This window comes from Rattus rattus, chromosome 2, assembly GCF_011064425.1.
Source record: "Rattus rattus isolate New Zealand chromosome 2, Rrattus_CSIRO_v1, whole genome shotgun sequence".
In the NCBI taxonomy this organism is placed as follows: Eukaryota; Metazoa; Chordata; class Mammalia; order Rodentia; family Muridae; genus Rattus; species Rattus rattus.
In genome coordinates, this window is record NC_046155.1 from 214621624 (window position 1) to 214645476 (window position 23853).

General features: G+C 39.7%; 1 protein-coding gene across 6 annotated transcripts in view; it reads left to right on the forward strand.

The window, feature by feature from the left end:
* The window catches only part of Ptprk (protein tyrosine phosphatase receptor type K), a 495630-nt gene that overhangs the window by 447852 nt on the left and 23925 nt on the right, over nt 1-23853 (forward strand). For 2 of the 6 annotated variants that reach the window (XM_032894917.1, XM_032894918.1), the window contains exons 14-17: nt 6211-6349; nt 14651-14811; nt 21249-21433; nt 23149-23236. In XM_032894917.1, the coding sequence (XP_032750808.1) occupies nt 6211-6349; nt 14651-14811; nt 21249-21433; nt 23149-23236 (573 nt within the window). Of the gene's footprint in view, nt 1-6210; nt 6350-9282; nt 9313-14650; nt 14812-16961; nt 16998-18925; nt 18938-21248; nt 21434-23148; nt 23237-23853 lie in introns of all 6 variants that reach the window. The other 4 variants (XM_032894914.1, XM_032894915.1, XM_032894916.1 and 1 more) reach the window with 4 other exon arrangements.

Genomic DNA, 23853 nt, shown 5'->3' on the forward strand with positions numbered 1-23853 from the left:
TTCAAAGGCTCTACCTCATGGTCACTTAGCTCTTTTGCTTTTGGACCTGTGCACAGTGATGCAGGGCATGATGGACAGGGCAAAGTGAATCACTCATGACAGAAACAGGCTGAAAGTAGCATAGAAGACCAGTCCAGGAATGAGGTATATCTCTCCAGGTTCCCATCAACCTGGCCCTACCTCCCAGTAGTGATGTAGAAAGCCACTAGTTAGGTCAGGGTCTTTAGTCTGGTTTAGGCAGACTATAGCCAGATGGTCTCCAATCTTCCAACACATGAGCCTTGGTGTTGGGGAAGGGGAAAGGGGACAACAGAGCATCGCGATAGACCTCGTAGCAGAGTTGTAAAAGAGAGATTGTTTTTATCTTAAGATGTCCAGAGGGAAGTCGGTGAAGGTGAACACGCTCAGGGAAAGAAAAACCGGTTCACCAGAACATGTTATCTACACAGCTTCATGCTCAATATAACCCATCTAATCCATGCGAGGCCAGCACAAGATGGACTTGTGTCCTTCAGCAAAAGAAAACTCCTGTAGTTATATGTTTTCATACAGAACAGAGGCAACTTCTAAGCCCACTGCACCCATCCCAAAGCCTTGTACAGAAACAGTGTGTCTAACAACATGGAGGACAGAGGAGTGACTTGAGATGTTCCCCCCATCCATCCTACTCAGGAAGTGAACCTACATTAATCCATGTTTAGATAGGTCATGCACAGCCTAAAATTTTTTAAGGAAAAAGCAAAAAGTAATGACTTCCGCCTAGAAAACATTAGTGAATGCTAAGCACCACCAATAAAACATAGACTTACATATTCTACTTCATTAATATTAAAACTATAACTCACTTTTATATCATGAATAAAGTAAGATGAGAAGCCTTAGAGTTCAGGTTACTTTACTCCAAGACGTGTCTTCTTGGGATTCAGATACTCTTAAGTTGGAGTGGGGTTGGAATTGGAGAAGGTATTGTTTGGTTTTGAGAAATGACATGTCCCTTTGACCTTATCCCTGAAAACAGGCTCTAAATCTTAGGAAATATTTCCCTGACTTTTTACCCAAAGCAGCAAGGTGTGCGGCCTGTACTTGGTAGGTTTGAGGCGGGGGTGAGGTTGCCTCATAATTAAAGGAAACGAGCTTATGTACAAAGGCCTGGCTAAGTCCGCATTTACCAACCCCCCATTCAGCACCCCCAGTTTTTCTATCTGATGGTGCATACATCATGAGACCCACTACAAAACATTACGTGATCTCTGGCTGGGGATCTCGTTTCCTTATGAAGCCTCCCGGGTCACATCAAACGTATATGAGGGCTGGAGAGCTGGTTCAATGGGTGACGGTGCTCTGTGTCCAGCTTCAGAACTGGAGTTTGAATACCCCGCATGCACATAAAAAGCAGGGAATGTTTGTGTGAACACTTGACTCCCAGTGCTGAGATCGGGTGCAGAGAAAGGATTGCTTGGGCTTGCTAGCTAGCCAGTCTATGTATGTATGTATGTATGTATGTATGTATGTACTTATAGATGTAAATATAACTTCATTGAGCATTTCTTAGAAGAAACAGGTATAAATATTCAAATGTCTCTGTCATTTTTATCAAGTGAGTATTAGAGCTTGTTTCAACAGCGTGTTCACAAAACATGGAAAGTCTGATAGTGCCGTCATGACATAATTTACAGACTAATGATGTATAATGCTAGCAGGCAGATCAATGAGTAACAAGTCCCATCGCGTAAAGTTGAGTTTCCAATCTTTGTTTCAATCTCAGTGAACTGGATATGGTACCTGAGTGACAGATTGCTACCCCCCAAAGTGTAGTGAGGGACACTAGATTATTTGTTGATAGGGAGATGGTACTAAATGGATGATATGATGGTATCGAATATATGATAACATATAGTGTGTTATCAGTAGATGAACTTCAAAGGGTTGACTGGAGCCTCATTTGGGAAAGCCTTATATGTTTGAAGAAGTTGGGTTAGCTATTTAAGTAAAGTCACATTTTAGAAACGTCGTCCTGTTGGCTGACTGTAGGCTATGCCTGAGGAAACCAACATATGAAGCAGGAGGCTTTATTTAAAAACAAAGGAACCCAAGATAATTGAGTCTTGAAGGCCAAAGTTGGAAGAGAGAGCTCAAGGGCAATTCATGAGACACCTCAGTGGATAGACCCAGCTGTGATCTCTCTCTCTCCTTCATGCTTGTGGTTCAGGACGGTGTGAGTAGGACAGCATACCACGGTTCCATTTTACTCATTTCCTACACGTCAGTGTATTGAGGCTTACTGAAAAATTCTTATGTGCAGTCAAATATTTGCTCTTAAAGGAAAACAAAGCAAAATAATGTTTTCTTCATTTTTACCTTTAAGTATACTCCTGAAATAGGACACTAAGGTGGACATGAAAAAATAATTCTATTATTTATTTAGAATTTTTACAACATTTTTATGCTGTCATCATAGAGCAAAAACAAATCTGAAAAATCTCTGCCTTGCAGGAACTACCTTAAACATCATAAAATTAATCATAAAACATTTTAATAGTAATACATAGTTTTATTTTATAATTATTTTAGATCTTCATGAACTTCGGTTTTTATTCTCTTGAAAATAATGAGTTTTCAAGAAAGTTTCTCTGTTAAATAAGAAACATACTTTCCAACTTTACACCGAAATGTATGACATGTGGCTGTTTTCTTCCTTCAGCGATAAAACTCGGTGACTGTTTCAAGAGTGAACAAATTTCACCATAAGATCATGAGAGGTGGTAAAGCTCAATGACATCAAAAGATCATTGAGTTAAATAATAAATACTTCAAGATGCCCCTGAGGCTTAGAAGTCCACAGCGGCAGACTATTTAATTAATAACATGTACTTTACAAACCCCATCATTATCTATTTATATGACAGACTGCTAAAATTTTTTAAAACTATTTTTCAAGTGATGTCAGTTTGCTCATTCACAGATTCTCATTATTATATGATGAACTCAAACGTCTAACCTGTAGGTCGTATCCATCCCATCTGCTCATAGTTCTGTCACAAGAGTTTCCATTTATAAAACCTCTTCACAGCATTATCTCACTTGACATCCCTGAAAGATACATTATATATAGTGAGTACTTTAGAAATTACTAACTACGTCCAACTGGCGTGCCACCATCTTGGAAATGTGTTATCATATCCTTAAGATGACTGCAGGTAAATGGACCTTAGGGTCTATACTGGTTTGAATGATAAGTGTGCCCCACAGTCTTGAACATTTGAATACTTGGTTTCTGTAGGTTAGGGAGATGTGGTCTCTGGGAAGGAGCTTTGCACCATTTCCTGTTCTCTGTCTCTTCTTCATGCTTGTGGTTCAGGGTGATGCGAGCCCTCGGGTTCCGATCCTGCCTCAGATCCGCCTCCTGCTCTCTCTACTCTGCCACCATAAACTCTCACCCTCTAGAGCTGGAACCCTAACTAAATGTTTTCTATAAATTGTCTTGGCCATGGTGTTCTATTACAATAGCCAAGTAATACAAGACTCCTGGCCTCCCTCATAAATATCTAGCTATGTATGCAACCTTTGAACTGGCTCAAAGACACACAAAGCCACCTCTCCAGGTGTCATTAGTTATATAATGCAAAGTCACTTTCTAGGCTCTCTACTATTTCCCAGAGCCAGAAAATCAATTTCATTATAGTATCACAGTTTTATATTAATGAGATGGGTCTGGCTGGGAAATGACTCAGTTCGTACTGTACTCCCTGTACAAGCATGAGGACCCGAGTTTCGGTCCCACAGTCATCGAAATTACCAACAATCTACGTGACTTCTAACACGTGTTTCACGGTATGAATCTTAAGAGTGTAGCATGTTTCCGTGCAATGGTACTGTGCCATGATAATCCAGGACAGAAAAACAGTGCTGAGGTACTGGAGTTGGAAGACATCTCTGTTGGTAAAGTGCTCACTGAACAGGCAGGAAGACTGAAGTTCAAATTGCTAACATCCATGGAAAAAGCTAGGGGCGTCAGCACATACCCCTAACCTTAGCACCAAAGAACCTGGTCCAGAAGCTCACTGAGAAACCCAGTTTTAAAAATAAGGTCATCGCTTCAGCAAGACACAACACTCCCATGTGCACACATGCATATGAACACACAAATACATACACACAGAGAGAGAGGTGGGAGGGAAGAACAGGGAGGGAGAGAAACAGAGAGCACATCCATCAAGAACTGATTGTTCAAAAGCACTGGCAGTGAGTCAGGTATGTCAGAGTACCAAGGATTATCATCTCTAGCCTGTGAAAGTCAACCATGGTGAAGAAACAGATCAGAGACTTTAACGAACCAACTATGGAAATTATCCGGTAGATGAATACTTCTCTCACGAGATTTCTACCTCACTTTTTAAAATTCCTTTGCAAAAGTGTGTGTGTGTGTGTTTACGTAAACCAATCAAGTTTGATAATTACAAATAATAAACCTTTTGTCTTTAGATCTTTGCATTCAACCTAGGAATACACTCCGTCCATTTTAGGTATTCATTCTTATACCATGAGTATATATACACATTCATCAAACTGCTCAAGAAGAAGAAGTGCCAGCATAGTTACAACAAGTTTGGATGAATGGCAAACAATGAGACAGTTGGCCATGTAATATGCTCTTAGCTTACTCCTAATGAAGGAAGTCCCCTATAGGTGTGACGCTGGGAACAGCCATGCCACTGCCCAGAAAACTTCCTACACTTACTAGGAAAACAGCAAGGTGTGGACTTGTAGTCTCTGCTTGAGAGTAATAGTTACTAAGCCATTGGGATGTTTTATTCTGTGCAAGTGAAACAAAGATAGTTTCGTGAACTACTTTAACGGATGTAACTAACACTTTTTCCAAAAGCCCATTTCCTGTTTAGGTTTATAGTAAAAAACGTTGAAATAATATTAGTGGGAGATATTTTTGCATTATCATCATCTTCGTTATTTTGCTTTGAAAATTATGTTAACCTCATGCCAGCAACTTTCTGGTGGGAAAAATGGAGCAGACATAAAGATACAAAGAACATGGGTATTGTAGCGAAAGAAGCCAAATGAAGGAACTAAAGAAGAAACGGTTGGAACAGGAATAAATGGATGACTTTCTAAAGAGAATAGACGTGTTGCCCTAGTATATATGGGCTCAGTGCAGACCTTGATTATAGCATGTTCTTCAGCCAGGGTCTCTGAACAAGGTACTGTGATTGGCGATTGGAAACGGTTTCCCAGTATGTTTAATCTGTAGAACTCCCTGACCTTTGTGGTGCATATTCTCAGCAGTGGGGGCCCCAAGTCTGGCAACTGAGAGGTGCTGTGTTAGGAGATAGAAGATGTATTAGATTCCGTGTCTGCCCTTGAGCGATGCATAATCTATCCTTAATTCTCTAAGCCCTGGGGGTTTTGTATCTGTAAAGTACAGATAATAATAGTTTCTCTTCCAGTTTCAAGGTAAATGAGGTAAAAGGCAAAAATGTCTTCAGAGGCTTTCCAGGGCTTAGGTATTGATTAAAGTTTTCTATTTTAATTGTGGACATGTGTGAGGACTGAACACGATTTTGAGAAAGAAAAAGAAGTAAGGGCCTATAAAGAATCAAGAAAAAGTAATCTTCTTAAAGTCATTTCCCACGTTTATCATCTAGGGAGAAAATGCATAATAGTCCTGGGTGTATTTCCTTACTTTTTTTTTCCTTCTGCTAAACTGTTTATTTTTAACTTCTACAGTGGATTATAAACTAAATCATACTAGCTTGAAGCTCCCAAGCCCTCCTATTCGGGCTCCTGAGTCCTGGAATTAGAGGCAGCAGCATCGGCCACCACACCCAGTTAAAAAGTCATTTTTAAAAATGAAGTGAAAAACGGTAGCTTATGTCTGACTCCTCGAAATGTAGTGATTCTAAAAATCTGACTTTTTAGGACACTTGAAGAAAAATACCCTGCCATCCCCTTTAATAACAATTTCCATGCCTTCCTTCTTATTTCTTATGTTAAAACAGAACGGCGAAATAAAACTGAAAATAAAGATTTTTACCTTAATTTGGCCCTAAGATTCTCATGCTTTAGATCAGCCCATTTCTGCACGTAGGTTTTCAGGTTATTGCTAGTCAAGCTTGTTCTCCTTCGGCTGTTTCTGCCTGGAGGCAATCTCCCTGTGCATGAAGAGATTTCCAGTCACCTGTTTCTCTGTTCTTTTAGCAGCAGCAACAGAAGAACCGGAAGTGATCCCAGACCCGGCGAAGCAGACAGACAGGGTGGTGAAAATCGCGGGCATCAGTGCTGGTGTCTTGGTGTTCATTCTTCTTCTCCTGGTTGTCATAGTGATTGTGAAAAAGAGGTAAGGCTTGATAATGTCCTGTACCACACACTCACATATGCCGCTGATTTTCACGCTTTCCCTCCACACTCTTTGACAAGATGTAGTTACGTGTGCCTGGACCTCAGTTCCTTGTTTGGAATTTTTAAGTAAAGTCTTATTTATCTAATCTGTAGTTTGGTCAAGGATATAAGCATATACTTTGGCTAACATTTGTTTAACATAAAACTGTAAAATTCTTGAATTTCAGAGATACATGGGAAATCCGTCTTATTTTAAGTGTTGTTATTATTAAGCATAATGAAATTGGTGGCTATACAGTTATGGTGCTCAGGCCAAAGTCAGAATTATTTTCATTTTTAATTAATTTTTTTAACTATGGGTTGCATATGAGACACGCATTTATTTCTCCAGTGGAAAACGTTGTTTAATGACACTGTACATTAAATATTCACGGACTAAATTTTTCTTTTTTAAAAAGAAGAGTGAATGCTTAAATTGAACCTTATCTTTTTATACTGTATCAGCTGATGTCGCCACCTCCTGGAATTCTATAAAGATATTACTTTTGTCTTCTGGGAATGAAAACATACTCCTGCTCAAAAGCATTTTAGACATACACATTATATACGTTGAGCTACTTGACCATTCTGTAAGTCATCAGAATTTGTAAGCCATTGTCTTCAAAACTAGGGTGGCACTTCAGTCATTCCAACCATGAATTTTAGATAATGCTATAATTTGGAAGCACTTTAGAAAAAAAAGAAGCCAATCTTTACATGTAGACTGCATCCTAAGAACTCTATGTTGTAGGTGGTTCTGCTTCTCTAATTGTACTGATTGCATAATAAATAATGTCGCTTATATTACGAGAACTTCACAGTGTGCAATTATTACTGCTTTCTATTTAAAATAAAACGTTAGCGTTATGGATAAGACGCATATGTTAACCACAGTTCCACGAGCATCGGTTTTAATATATTGCCTCTTTGCAATTGTCCCCGGAGATATATATGTTGGAGAAGACACATCTGCATTAGAAACATTAGGTACGCACCACAGTCTTTTATGTTCAATTAGCTACATATGTGCTTCTTTCCCACACAGTGCTTTCTCTTTGCTGTTGTCTACTACTTCTGGGATTGGTAACAGGTCCTAGGCCAGCCAAGATTTGAGCATTCTAGAAACACTAGGTTTCCAATAAAGATCTGTAAAAATCGTAGAGCAGAACCTTCAGACCTCACATCTCTGTTTAGTTTAGAATTATACTTCGGAGGGTGAAAACGCCAAATGGCATAGAGAGCTAACTTATTACTGCTTTGTCCTTAAGAGGAATGACGCTTCCGATGGGATGCATGAGAATGACTTCTGACTGTGTCCTCCTAGGAGTGGAATTAAACCTATTCTTTATATGAAAATTTGCTCCTTTTTGACCGATCTGTGCTAGGAATGGCAAGTGAAAGCTAAGGTCCTTCGAGTTGCTAAACCAGTCACTAAAGCAAGGATGGGGGAAGGAGGTAACAGTCCCCGACAGCTCTCTAAAATGGCACACCTTCCCTGATGCTTCTTCCGGTCTACATTGATGATCCACAAGCCTTCATTGAGTGGTTCACATTTAAGTTTTCTTAATCGTTTTACTGGAGAGAAAGTCTCCTGAGCTTTCAACTCCCTCGGCAGCACCTATGTGACTGGGGAAGACCATTACCTTTTAGACTAGATGAGGTGTTGGCTGCCTTCTGGAGTAAATCATGTCTGGATTACTTTAACCCCTTACTCACTGCAGCACCTTTGTAAAGGCTCACAGGTAATGTGCCGAGAGCGTGCGCGCGCACACATGCAAACAAACCCTGTGTGAGTTAAGCAAGAGTAATTTATTATACTTCCACAAAAGTACACAGCAGAGGTTAGCTTAAGGTACTGTGTTATTCTGTAGTTCCCTTTGACTATAGAAATTCATGATAACAATAATGGAAACCTCAACTTTCTCACCATCTGCATTTTCACAAGAAATTGTAAAGTCACTTTAGACGACCCCTCCCTAGGAATAATACATGTAGGGATATTTGCCTCATTGAAAATAGTTCCGTGTGTTTGGGTTGCAAAAGTATAGCTTAGAGTTCAACCAAATGAAACTTTACAGCTGAGGTTATATAGAAATTAAGTTCTTGGGCTACGAAAGGGATATTGCACATTTCAGAACGCAATGTCATTTCTTTCAGTTTAATCACTGTTGAATTATTTCCAAATATATGCCATTTTTTCATTGATTGTGTATATTTTAAATGCACAGCATGAATACATTACAACTTTCAGCATCTACTTGAAATCATGTTTCAGTACAGTAAATGTTTGTGTGTACCACGGTCACATGCATCTACTGTGGGAATACCTTCATGTATATGTAACATACGGTACCTGTATTCACATAATGTGTATATATTGTGTACCATTACAATATGCCCAACATGTAAAAAATATAGGTGTTACTTTGCACACATTAACATCATAATTGTATGTTTTATATTTAAGATAAACTGCTATACTTAGTATACACATTCTATACACAGCTGCCCCATCTATCATGACATCTAAATGGCAATGGACGACAGTACGCTTTAACTGCATGTTGAGAAACACACAATTCATTTAACTTTTTAGTTCTCTGGCAATATAAGAAATGTTAGCATGTTACAGTTTTGTTTTGTTTTTTTTTATTTTCCAAATTCTGTATGACAAACTTTATTTTTTTGCTGCATATCTGTCTGTTTAATCGCATGGCAAAAGAACGTTAACAACGCATGGGCAACGTACAATGCAGAGCCTAAGAAGCCAAATTTCGTTTTGTTTTGTTTTCTTTTTAACGCACTTTTTTTTCTGCTCTCTTGGATGTGATGGAGTCATGCTTCTCATTCACCATTGCTTCTCTTTCCCACTGTCTGTGATCTGCTTCCCAGGAGGAGCTACTATTCTTACTCCTACTACCTGTAAGTAGAAAATGGGTCACTACGACTTTACCTGTGTCCAAAATGGGTCACTATGACTTTACATGTGTCCAAACTGCAATCTCCCTTTTCAAAAAGCCCACAGAGACAGTGTTTTGAGTTTGGTGGCCTTTCAAAAATTCTATTTTTCTGGTCGCTCAGACTATAGAGTGTTATCTCTTTTGATAATCTTTTTTAAAAGGGATATTGTGCTTCTGTATGTTCAGCTACTATTAATTTTTAACGACAGTTTTTCCGTGAGTAGCTTTCTCCTACGGCTAAGAACATCATTTATTTACTTATGTCAAGTCTGTACCCTCTTAGCAATATATTTATACACCTGGTAACAAATGTGGTTTGAACTTCCTACTCTAGAATATGAATATATACTATATAATACTGTATAACACTTGAAAAAATGAGCCCAGTGAGATATTTGTGCTGCATTCAGACTGCCCTTGAAGGATTTACCCAGATCAGGCCTGCACGTGTATAATATCACTTTCCACATCTTCCCAGTTATTCTTGTTGGCCATTAAAACCATTCATATGGTCTTATCAAAATAAACTAATAAAGGAGTAATGTAGTAGAGCAGAGACATTAAAAGCCTTTGGTAGAATGGGGGTTGGCAGATGAGCTTGTTTACTCCAATTTAAATAGAGACTTTATGAAACAAGCCAAAAACAAAACCCGTGAACTAAGGAATCACGATATTGTCACTCTTATACCCTGCAATTTCAAACCCACCCATGACTAAAGTCTGGTGAGCCATTTAGATCAGCATGGAGGACACTGGCCATTCAACTTCCTGAGTCATCTTCTGCCGATTTCGTTAGATTCCGAGATAATTAGCCATTCAGTCCAAGGGAATAGCACCGTGCAAGGCCCAAGGATAGAAATTCAGTGGGTTCGAGGCACACAGCCTGCAGTGCTGTATCACTAGGTAAGGCTTCCTCCAGCTTCACAACAAAATTTTATGAGTCAATCACTTCAACGCGGCTCTGCCAACATTTTAAATATTACAAACATTTGGCTTCCTACAGTCTGCTAAAACAAGCAGGTGTAAAATAACACCGCTCTCAGCTTATTGTGATGAATCGTAATCCACTTGTTAAATCATGTTTTTGATGAAGCCATGACAATTAACTGTACCATTTTGCACAATGATGGAGTACTTTCCCCCTTTACGGCCCACCCATACATCCACCTGCAGAAGTTGACGCTGTTGGCTGCCTTGATAATGAAAGTCATTTGCACAGCTGTCAAATTCAAGTACGCGCAAAATGAATTGCCTAACTGTCCTGAAGTGTGCGTCATATGTGCTCATGGCTCAGGGGAAGACAAAGCATGAGACACATTAGAATCGATATGGATTCAGTTACAGGAATGTCAATAAGCCTGCCATTAGCTGTCAATGTATCTATACTAGAATGGGACTCCCTTATTTTTTCTTTTTGGCGCAGAGTTAACATTGCTCTTCTTGACATCATAGCAGATTATACAGTTGTTGTGATTGACACATAGAGCTAGGAAAGTACCAGTGTACTTTATGTGACAGGGATAGACACGTTCAAAGGCTACTTAAACACTCCTAGGGACACTAATGTCAATCTGATCTCTTTTATACAGGTAAGAATATAATGTAAATGGAATGGAAAAAACTATGATATTTGATCACATTTTCATTATGTTATACTGTTTTTTAGTGAAAACACTTAGCACTGGTGTTAACTCATTCTGTTTGTTTCACAATACCCTGAGTGAAAGCCTATCTCCAAGGGTTGTGGTGAGAATGGGGGTGTAAGCGACCATCTGGCTGTGCCTGCCTGACTTTGCAGCTCCTCACAAAGGTCATATCGCAACATAGTTGGCTTATCTCTAAGATGATGAATCTGAAACATCCTTGCTCGAACACTTTCCTGTTTCAGTTCTCGAAAAATACTTTTTTTAAAAAATTTTACCCAATCATAAAATACATATATTCATTCATAAGCCCTGCAAGTTTAAAGTTGTCATTTCCATTAGCTGTATTGTGCCCGTTTTTAAACATTATTTTGAATCCGTATTTCAAGTTAGATTGTTTCATTCAAATCAATTCTCACGCTTTTAAAGGAATAAACCAACCTTACCCAAGAAACAAAGATTTGCAAAAAGATTGCAATTTGCATTTTTTTTTTTTTTTGAGCTTAAAGTCTTGCCGTGAATCCTAGTTCAGGTAGGCCTTGAATGTTCCTGACTAACCTGGCTGCTTCTGAGTCCTGGGATTAGAGTTGAGCACCACCACATGGGGCTAGAACTTATCTGTCAAGCATCTCTCTGCTGCTTCAAGATATATCAATGATAGCATATCTATGCTGGATTCGTGTTCTTTTCCAATGCTTAGCAAACGGTGTTTAACCATTACAGTAGGCTTCCTAATGTGGCAATAAACACAGTGTAAAGAGCTGGGTATTGTGTAATAGCGGAAACTATGGAATGAGGTCATTCTTCATTGCCTATTAGATAAGCAACCTTGGGCAAGTTATTTAACTCCCCTAAGCTTCAGTGAACTCATCTATAAGATGGGAATCCTTAAGCAGTTTTCAGTGGATTGATCCGAGAATTAATTGAGTTACCCAATGGAAAGTGCCAAGTACATAGCAGGCACAATCTATCTCTTCACAAGTATTTACTGAGTGTCTGCTTTGTGCTCTAAGTATTCTGCCTCTGATGGCTAAGTCGTACAGGTGATCTTTCCGTTTACTGAGCACACAGTGAGGAAATGACTAAAAAACTCTGTCGTGATACTGGACAAGTATTGTCTCAGAAGACGAACATGTTACTACGAACCTCCCTGAATTAGATTGTGCTCGGGTCAGCCATAGCAAGCCTTCCCAAAGAAGTGTACTTGGAGTCACAGAGAATAAACACTAGGCAAACACTAAACACTGCAACACTAAAGCATGTTGCAGGCTTAAGGAAAAAAATCTGTTGTGATGATGAGCTAGCAGGAAGCTTGGAATGTGGATGTCTGTTGTCTCCATATGGTCTGGTGGTGTTTAGGGTCAAGCATTGTCTTTAGAGAATGAAATTATTGAATAGTACTAGCATTTCTATTTTTCTCATGTCCATTTAATTATAGGAGGGGCATTACTGCTCCCAGTATCAAATAAATACGTTGCTCAGGTTTTCGAAAAATCAGAGCAGGGGCCAGAGAGATGGCCCAGCAGTTAAAGAACACATTCTGCTCTTGCAGAAGACTTGAGTTTAGTTCACAACACCCATGTCAGGCAGCTTACAACTTCACCCATAACTCCAGGTCTGTGGGCATCAAATGCCTCTGGCCTTCACAGGCACCTATGCTCAGATGTGTGCTCAGTATGTACACACACACACATACACACCACACACACACACACACACACACTCTCTCTCTTCTTTCACACACACACACACACACACACACACGCAATAAAAAAAACATATTAAAATGGTAACAAAACTAATATACACTCTGGAAACACTGCTGTTAGTTACTAGAAATTCAAATCATTTGTGTCAGGTGCCAGGAGTCCTTAGGACAAGTTGCCCTCAAACTGTTCCTCGTTTCCTCAAACTGTTCTTGCCGCCCTGCATGATGTCTCATGTCTCTGTCTAGATCTTTATCTTTCTATAGACATCTCTCTTGGCCTGGAAAGAAGAATTAGTAGCACTTTCAGTATGTGCAGCCAATGTTGTCAACGAGGGGTGATATGAATGGTCATGACTGTGTAGTGATAGTTCTAGGGGTGCTGGTAGTAGATAATATCCTACGTCCATGTTTTTAATATTACTAGTGCTTGCTATTTCTTCTGTGTGAATGATGGGTATCCATCAGCAAAGCATGGTTTATACCTGATTTATTCGGTTGGGATTAAGATTTAGTTTTTGTGTCTTATATGTTGGTTGTATGTATGGTCAACTACTACAGTTCTCAGAGGGAAATAAACTAGAGCAACTCTTAGGCAAAGTACTTTAAAAGGAAAATCTTGAGGTCATAAATGTATCTATTCAACGAGCCTTTGTAGTATGTTTAATATAGAATAATGGGGACCAGAAGAGAATGTTCTACCACTGAGGTAAGAAATGAATTCTTAACAACTGGGGGATATTTCCAAGGCAGAGTTAACTGCTACCCTAAAGTGAATAAGACCGTTTAAATTAGAGTGGTTTGCAGTGCTTCTGAAAAGAAGTTGCCTGGTGAATGGGAGTTAACTGTATTACACACCTTTAATAGATTTTAGTTGTGTGTTCATGAACAACCCGGAGAAACAAAAAAACGTGGATTTGTTGGGGGGTTTATTTGTTTGTTTTCATTTGTTTCGTTTTGTTTTGGTGTGGGAGAGACAAAGGGGGGAAATTTGTGTCCTTTAAAATGGTAACTCTAATTTCTATAAGCCTAAATAATTCTGCTGCCACGTTCACCAGCCATTTCTGTAGTGGAGAGGAGGCATGAGAGTCTAAATTACATATTGGGCGGGACCATGTCAGGTCCGCCAAGACAGTGATAATTGACATCACACCTCTGTACAGCACTTTGCAATTTTCCCAGGATATTTCTGACATAGCATGACTCAGGTCCATCTCTTTATAAATGTTTGAATCACACCCGGCCAGGGTTGGTTTTAAAAGACTCTGGAATTGTTTTGATTAATTCTGTGACTATTCTGCTCCGCATGTCTGTGCTCTGTGGGTCTGTGTATTTGACTTAGGAACAGCAGAGGAAAGCGGCCCTTTCCTTGTTCGGTTGGCAACTCTGATAAAGCAAAGTTAAGTCATGTTGTTAGCAAGACCATCTAGAGGTTGATCAAAGGCCGTCCTCATTCAGGAGGAAGACTGGAACTTAAACTTTTTTAACTTTTTCATAAATCATCTATGAATTAACTTTTAGCGTTTGTTTATACTCTTGTCAAAAGATTTTTTATGAAAATTATTTTTTTTATTTTTTGATAGTCATATATGCACACAAACACACACGCACATGCACACGCACGCATGCACGTATGTGTATATCCGTAATCCAGTGCCCTCATTTCACCCTGCTCTCTCTCCCTCTGAACCCAGACCTAAGTAGAGGAGATGGTGAGACTCTGGGTTTGACAATGTGACCATCAGGAAGCTCACAGATAAGGTCATGCTACAACAACAAGCCAATGTAATGGTTTGCATGTTACCCTAACTCCTGAAATTAGGAACAGTTCTTAGATTTTCTAATCCGTGTCTGTAACCTTGTCCTCGAGCTCATTGAGGTGCTTTATTGCTGGTGTTGGCTATCCCTCAGGGCTTACACTCAGGCCCCCCCCTTTGTATTTGCTTTGGCAGCAAGCTAGCTAAGAAGCGCAAAGATGCGATGGGGAACACACGTCAAGAGATGACCCACATGGTGAACGCTATGGACCGGAGTTATGCTGATCAGAGCACCCTGCATGCAGAAGACCCCCTCTCCCTCACCTTCATGGACCAACATAACTTCAGTCCGAGATGTAAGTTATTCATTGAAAGTTTAGTAGACGCCTTTAAAGCTTATTAAGTGCATTTAATTTTACACAATAGCTTGTGAATAAAGAAAGAAGAAGCCAGAAAAGAAGAAACAGTTAGGGAGAGTAAAACACAATTGATGTCATTATGGAATTCACAAAAAGACATGTGTTCAGTTTGCTACAGGGTTTGGTTTAACTTCAAACTAGGGATTTTGTTATGAAATCATAAGAAACAGTCAGAACATCGAGCCATTCAGATAGCATGTGTCATTTTGAATTATGTTAAAAATAGAATTTTATGTATAAAGTTGGTGTGTTATTTATACTTTTCCTTTGTAGAAGATAAGGGTTCATTTGAGATAAGAAGCAACATAATAATTCTTTCTAAGCACTGATGGCATAAGTAATTATTCCATTTAAGAAATCTAGTATTTTGATTAGTCCTGAAAAAGGCTGATATCAAACAGTTAACCAGAGATGGGGAAGTAAGTTCATGGATAAAGAACTTACCAGACAGGCTTGAAAACTGGAGCTCGGAACACCAGAACCCTAACACTTGTTGACATTCAGGAGGGGTTCCAAGGGAAGCTGACTAACTAGACTTGCTGGAAGTGGTGAGCTCCAGATTTCTGAGAGAACCCATCGAAATACAGTAATAGAAGAGAGTTGAAGAAGCCGTGTAATGTCAACTTCCTTGGACATACACACCCATACATGCTCACACACGGCAGCGTGCATACACGCACACATACCATACACACAAGAAAAACTTTTAGCTACATGAAAGGTGGGTCCTTAAGTTTCTAAGTGTGGAGTATGAAATCCAAAAGTGTAGTTGTATTGACAGGCATGCAAAGATTAATGCGATAACATTTGCATTCACTTCCCCCCAACCCCCACCCCCGGGAGTCTTCCAGAATTACTAATGTTGACCTATGAAGGAAGTGCTTTTAAAATGTACCCATTGAAGTCCTGCTTAAGCACAGAGGATTTGAATAATTGCATAATTTGAATATCCTATGAAAATTATTCCCTTTCAAAGTTTTGTGTTTATTCAAATTTAAGTTAATGTGCCTAATTAATTTCTTCAGATCTTCCAGTAAAATTGATGCCTGAGATGGACAAATCAAGTTTGTCATTAGCATTTCATATTCAAGGCATTTCCGTAACAGGTCTTATCCTAATTTGGGTAAACAGGCATGTAAGAGGACAAGATGTAAATAAAAGAATTCATATTTCTATGCAAATTATAAACATAGGGAATGGTAAGTTTATACAATATTTTAGGTTGTAAGTCTATGTCATTTCACAAAAGGGTTTTTATTTTATTTTATTTATTTTATATTTTTGGAAACCTTTAGCTTGATGATAATTTTCAGTAATTGTTGACTTGGAATATAGGCTGTCATTTTCCTGGTGTATGTCCATACCGGATGAAGTTAGACATACAGTTATTTTGGAATTCAGTTTTAATCATGGTAAGGACTATCTAGCCTACCTTATTTTTACTTGACTATTAAAATTGAACAACAGGGAACAACATAAAAGTCTAAATTCTGACTGTTGAAAGTTTGCTTAAAATCTGAGTATATCCTCTCTCCAAGTGTTTGATTCTGTATTTCATTGATTATCCATCTGAATGTATTTCTATTCCTTGGACCCTTCTGTTGGTTGCCCATATGAGGACCTGACTATAAAATGTCAATTCTGAAAGTGTAACTATAAATACCCACTTATGAACTAAGAGAAAGAATTAAACCAATTCCCCACTGTTAGCTGAGGAAAAAAATAAATTAGAATGACTAGAAGACCCTTATCTCTATAAGTACCTTGTACTTGATAGATCTAAAATGCATGGTTCCTTTTCCCCTAATTTCATCATCTTTATAGTGTCAACCTGAATAATATGACTTTTTAAGTTGAACAGTGGCCTGAACTATAATTATAGATACAACTCTTGATGTTTTACAGTAACTCTGTTAGAAAAGAGAGTTTTACCCTCGCAAAATACAGAATCAAAGCAAGTTGTATCATTCTATTTTTTTTACGAAAATCCAAGTCAACTAGAAAACTGTTTATAAACGCATACTAATTATGAAGAAAAGTAGAACTTAGAGCCAAGCGTTTCTTCACGAGCTCTGTTCTCCCCACAGTGCCCAATGACCCACTTGTGCCGACTGCTGTGTTAGGTGAGGCCTGAAATCTTTATCACCAGTTTTCATTTTATTTCGTTGTTTCCGCATGCATCACAACTCCTTGCATAGGCTATATCTTGTCCACATAGTAATGATTTGCCTTTTGGTAAGTGTCTTGCTTTTTCAGATAGACAGACAGCAACCTTGTTTCAATATAGGCAGGTCTGGTAGATTTGAAGGGAAGGCACCCTGTTTAGAACAACACACCAGCTTCTACTTGTATGAGACCTGAAACAGAATTGCCCCTAATGGATGGCTCATGTGAAATGATCCCAGATACCCTAGACTCAGGGTCCAGGAGGGTCTGTGCAACTAGCAACTGGGAAAGTCAGCCTCAGCTGAGGGATACTCTAAGCCCTTCTAACTTTACCACAACTAAAGATGCATTAGAGTGAACAGGAGGACAGGTTCATTTACATTCGCTTTGTCTTTCTAAAAGTTTGCTAATACAGGGGAAGTTGCTAGAATCTTGATGCAAGGGGTTTGGTGTAGACATGACATCACGTCACATCACATCACACCATGATGACACTACATTACATTAGAACATATAGTATCAAGGTGCAAGGATTTAAAACTGAGTGAGTTTACCTGGGTCATATCTAAGAAAAGCAGGTATTGCTTGCGATGATTCTGATCTTTTCTGTTGCAAAACCGTTCATTTTTAAACTTATTATTATTATTATTATTACTATTATTATTATTATTATTATTATTATTATTATTTCCTGACAAATTATCCGCCAATCATTTTGGCCAGCATGCATTGTATGTCCACAGGTTCTTTACCGTCACACTCTAGTGGTCCCACTTACCCCAGAATCCAGATTAAAATCACCTTATATGTTGATGTTTATGCTTACTATTTCTTGTGAACAAGGAAGCTTAGCTTAGGTACCTCTTTGCTATGTAGGCATTCAGTTTAAAAATGCATTACAAACTATTTGGGGCTTTTACATCTGATTAGTTAAAGCAACGCATGCTTCTTCTGCAGTAAAACAATAATCCTGAGCTGTAATCGTAGAGCCTATATAAGTAGTAAGTGTTCCAATAGAACCTAACTGTAACTGCACTCGCCCTGCAGCGTGCCCATCAGCAGTGAGATGGAGGTGAACTGAGGCATTTCAGGACAGTTGACCTCATTATATATGCCAGAGTCATGCACGGCGATCACAGGGGAGGAATCAAATGCCTCCACGTAGGCCACCTTATGCTGCGAGCCGTAGAGCAATATCAGTATTTCAAATTCATAAGTACATTTCACTTAAATTAAAATAATAAACACTCTGGAGAAGGATGGTCTGGCCATGTGTTAAAATCCGACATGGTGACTCCCCCACAGTGATGTAAAATTAGGTTCGAATCTCAGCGTAGAGTTCAGTAAACCACCTGGCAGGTTCAGGCTCCCACCGGGAAGAAGCGTGGCAACTCCCACCATGCTTTCCCTCCCCACAGAACTGTATGTAAAGAGAAGAGGAGAACTGTTCTCTTAGTGAATGTGGACTTTACAAACTGTAAAGGCCGAACAGTTCTTAGGATATTTCGAACGAAAAGGAGTGGTCGTGTTTCAGGAGAGGTAGAGCTAGCCTAGCAGTGATGTAGTAGCACATTGTCGTCATTCCATTTTCCCTCATTTCGAAACTAAGGACGAATGGTTTGAAAACCGTTGGCTTTCTTCGAAAGCCGACTCTCACGCGCCCCATTAGACATCACGTTGACGTGTGCCATTTCCCCATCATTCTCGGAATCGTGATACTGACAGTTGTCTTTCATCCACTTTGCATTTTGTGCAGCAGTTTTTGAAGTCATTTCAAACATTGCCTCATATCTCTATCTGCCTGAAGATCTTGAAAGGCTTGGAAATTTTTCATATTGATTCATATTTTTATCTTTTGTGTTTTCACTGCTTCCTTGGGCTTAAGTCCCGATAACCGGTAAGTATATTGCAAAGAACTCTAGAAAGCATTCAATCAAGACATAGCTAAGGTTATTACTCTTCGATGTATAATGAGGGACAATGGTGAACACAGACACCCTTGCTGGCAGGCGAATTATTAGGTAGTTTAATGAGGTGGGAATGGATTGAGATTAATAGTTCATATGTGAGTGTTCGGAAGGCCTTACTGCCTATTGTACCACTGTATTAAAGCCAAATGCTACACAGAGTCTTCGCTTTTTCATGCCAGGATACGGTCATGTGTAAGAGGTGCAGTGTGAGTCGAATCTGTGTTTCTGAGCTCTTGTACTCGTAAAACTTCTGCTGTTTCAGCAGAGTCAAGATGAGCTTTGTCTAGGCCTGCCCTGGCTACCTTACCCCTCAGCCTAGGTGTTCACATTCTGCTTCCTGACAGTGTCTGTTCACTGATCTCTCCACTTCAGTCGCATATCCTGTGGTAGAGCCTAGACCAGTTGCTTCTGAATTTAATCTTACAGGGGAGATGTTTATTATATTTCTTTTGCCAGTCTATTAATTGTAATATTTTAGTGATGATGGGTCAGTTAACTATAGTCTCACAGGAAGCAGAGAGAACTCTAATGAATCCTGTTTACTAGCAAATGTTTGTCTGTAGAGGGGAGGGTGAAAACAGAAAAAAAAGGCAGTAATTCCCTTGAGTGGTTAAGTCGTAACAGACACCCACCAAGGACTTTCCTTTTTTTTTTTTTTTGTTACATTTTGTTGTTGTTTGGCTTTTTTTTGTTGTTGGTTTTGGGTTTTTTTTCCCCCCCTTCAGTGTGTGATATTTTTAGACATGAATGCAAAAAAAAAAAAAAAAAGTTCAGTTTAATAAGACAGGGTAGAGATGAATGCAATCAAGCTAAATTATGGAGACATACAAATCTGATCGCAGGGTCTTTTTTTTTTTTTTCCCCTCTCCAGGAAGAAAAAGTGTTTATCATGGGGACAACAGTTCATTTTTTGCCATATCCTATTTGTAGAGTTGGCGATAGAGCAGGCAGATGTACCAGCACTTGACACATGGTTCACTGTTAATTACCTATCATTCTCTGCATTGACCATTTCAAACGCAAGCTCCCCTAAACGTGCGCCTCCCTTTCTGTTAATGAGTGTGACAGTACTGTGCCTTTCACAGTAGCACCCCTCCAACGTTTGTTTCTTTTTTTTTTTATTTAATGGTAAGTTTAAATGTGATTAATATAAGCATGTTTCTCATTGTAATGTTTAGGGTTGTTTTTTTTTTTTTTTTGGTCATTAAAATGCTGTTCATTCTCCCTAGGCAAGGCGTTCTTGGTTCTTTCTTCGTTCTTATGACAGAAAGAGAGTTAGAAGGGTCTTCCCAGGTTGAACTAAAACCATGGGGATGGGGTCTCTACTTAAATGTGGGTGGTGAAGGATTCTGGAGAATTTTTACTAATTCACTCACTCATTGAAACGTTTACTGAATTTCTGGAACATGAGACTCTCTCATAAATAAATAAATAAATAAATAAATAAATAAATAAATAAATAAATAGTTAAGACGCAGGGCAAGGAAAGTGGCATGCAGGGATTCTGGATGTCTCGGAAACAGAAGCTGTAGCCTTCTAAAACTGTGTTGGGGGGAGGAGGGGTTGGGGATTCAAAAGAGGTATCCACATTTATTTCCAGTACACCCGGTTTCTCTCACACAGCAGACAGAGAAGTCAAAGTGTACTGGCAATTAAAACAATATTAACAGGAACAGGAAACCAAGGGGGAAAGCACTTGGAGGACAGAAGGGGTGGGGGTGAGATTCTATGTCTGTGTTTCCAAACAAGGATTTTTTTGCGAAACCAAGGAGGGGAGAGGTGGTGAGAGGAGCATTCCTGCGGAGATGGGGATGTTGTCTAAACAGGGTCTCTGAGGGAGGTTGGAGCTTGAGTGTGGAAAAAGTTTATCCAACATGGTCAGTGGTGAAAACGTTTTTTCAGTTGGCTGCTTGGTCCTCTGGTTCCAGCCTATGCTGCTGTAAACTCCAAGTGTTAAAAACCAGGGCAGCTCGGCTCAATAAATCCAGTGTCTTCCTGTCGCTCCCAGCATCTGCTGTCTTGTTGTTCTGACCTTAACCCCCGAGCCCAAGCGAAAGGTTTTATCTTGAAGAGGATTGCCGTTGCTGCCCCGACCCCAGTCCTCTTGTCTGGCTTTTTTTTTTTCCTTTCTTCTACCACTAGAAAGATCTAAAGACTTCAAGTCTTCTCTGCACGGCTGTATATTAAACAAGATAACTTTATCTCTTTTTTAATGTTCTGGAATATGAAATCTGCCAGATGAAAACCACAGTGCCACAGCAGAGTCTAGTCGTCTCCTGGACGTCCCTCGATACCTCTGCGAAGGGACAGAGTCCCCTTACCAGACAGGACAGCTGCACCCAGCCATCAGGGTGGCTGACTTACTACAGCACATCAATCTCATGAAGACATCCGACAGCTATGGGTTCAAAGAGGAGTATGAGGTGAGAGCTTCGATACTGTACTGAGTTTTACTTTTAGCTTAATTCTCAATGGCATGTAGCATTCTCTCCCCTTAACATTACAGAGCAGAATACTCTACAACCTCTCTAGTCCAGTAGTGAGGAGGCCATCGTATGCATGGACGAGGAAACAGGGAAAGGAAGAGAAGAGCACTTCCCGGAAGTGCATTTGGGGTTATGTTTATTATAAGAGTCTTGAGAATGGATTCTGAAATATTCCGGTTGTCACAAACACTGTACTAGATCTTTCCACCGTCCCCTGTTTAAAAGTCAAGAACAGGATCCCAGAGCTCCTTTGCAGTGTGTTAGGGATGCCACACTGGTTGTCTTGAATTCCCGGTGTTTGTCTTCTTGCTTGCAAACCCTCTAATGGTGATATTACGTTAAACGTGCTGCTCGCCACTCTTCCCGCAAGTTTGTGAACTGCTGCACGTGGATGGCAAGGAAGAAAAACTGACCACGAATCAACCGTAAAGCATCCAAAGGGCAGTGGGGATTAAATGTGGTATATTTCTTCTCCCAGTATATTTCTCTTTTTTACTCAGACCAAAATACCAAGATTATCTTACAAAGGAAGTGACTTAAATCACATTCCAAGAAACAGCAAAAGAAAAAAAGAAAAGAAAAGAAAAGAAAAAAGTTCCTTTTACCTCTTTCTTGCTTCATAATCTCAGTGTTAAACACTGGAGCTGGTTTACACCCATACACCCAGCACCACGGTGTGTGTGTGCACACAGACACACAGGGGCACCCTTCAAGTGGAGGACACCAAGTATGTCTTAGTCCAGAGAGCAAGCAAATCACACTCAACTTCATGGAAAGACCTTTAAGGTTCACGTTCCATTCATGGGCCACTTGTATACATTATCTGGGGTGAGAAAAATTGTCTTGAAATTGTGTATGTCAGCTTTAGATATTTGAGAAGTGCCCAAAATAAGAGCTGGGAGTTAGACTATCCTGCCAGTTTCTGTTTGCTCATTTCATATATATTCCTGTGTGCTCTGCTTCAAAGAACACTGGCTCTTTGAAGACCCTACTTCCTGTGTTGAACAAAGTTCAAGTTTTTCTACAAAAAAGAGATCTTTACCCGTATTTTAAATTGCTGCGTGATTAGGCCAACCGACGAGCCTGTCTGTCTATAGGTTCTTGGGGAACAAGAATCTTTATAAACCCATTCCCTTCAGAAAAGACCCCCATCTTCATGGCCTTCAAAGACAAAAAACCGACAGATCGCACATGACTAAAGAATTATGGGAATAAAGTTTTTTTTCCCCTGTTAGAAAAGCTGATGAACGCACATTTAGAAGATAACCATTAAAAGTAATCTTTCTAAGTTTTAATGTATTATTGTTTAGACAGTTTTAAAAAAAAAAAAAGAACGATGGTTTTTCCTACTTGTAACTCACGAAAATATAGCTACTTAAAAGCTAAAGTAGTTACAAGGTTCTGTTTTTCTCTAAAGCTACTGCCGTGCTTTCAAACCCGAGATCAGGCCAACCTAAGATGAGCAAACATGCACCACAAAACCAGGCTGGAGGTCTGAGAGCTAAAGCGCTCACAGCCGTCGACAGCCCTGCCCCCCCACCGCCACAAATGCGGCTTCCACGATTTGGATTCTCAGAGCAGATAAAAACTGCTGTGAAAGGCAGCTGAGTGACGTGCGCTGGTCAACTCTTTCCTGTCTTTCTCTTTCCCAGAGCTTCTTTGAAGGCCAGTCAGCCTCTTGGGACGTGGCTAAAAAGGACCAAAACAGAGCAAAGAACCGATACGGAAACATTATCGCATGTAAGGCTCCTGACCCTTGTAACCATTACGTGTAGAAACCTGAGCAGTGGACTTTAGGAGTCCTAGGGGTGACATGGCTGTCTGTTAAGTGATCTATTGAATATTGAAAACAATGTGACCGCCCTCAGTAAATTCACTCTCACTCTTCCCTTTGAAAAACTTGCTGCTTTAAATTTTGTTGAAGTGCATGGCAGGTTGTTAACACATGTTGAAGAATATAGGGGTTGTGCCAAAGTGTTCTTAAATTACAAATTAGTATAACACTCCGGTGGGTCATATTCAAGATGGCTGAATTACTTGTTCCACCTCACCTTACTCCTTACTCCTGACCTGAAGGCAGGGACTGAACTCCAGATACTACAAGCCATGAATCACTCAGAAGTTCCATGCAGATGACTTCTGCATGAGGAGTCCATGCAAATACCAAATCATCCCCAGACCAGCCTTGGCAATCCAGGGAGAGTGGGTGACTTAACTTGTACTTATTGGCTAATTTCCTCAAGCCAGTCCACTCTGAGCTGAAATCATTCTAAACTATCCGTGTTACCTTAAAACACAACCTGTCTCTCAAGGAGTGAAGAACAGGTTCCAATTCCACAGTCTGGTCCTGTGGCTCA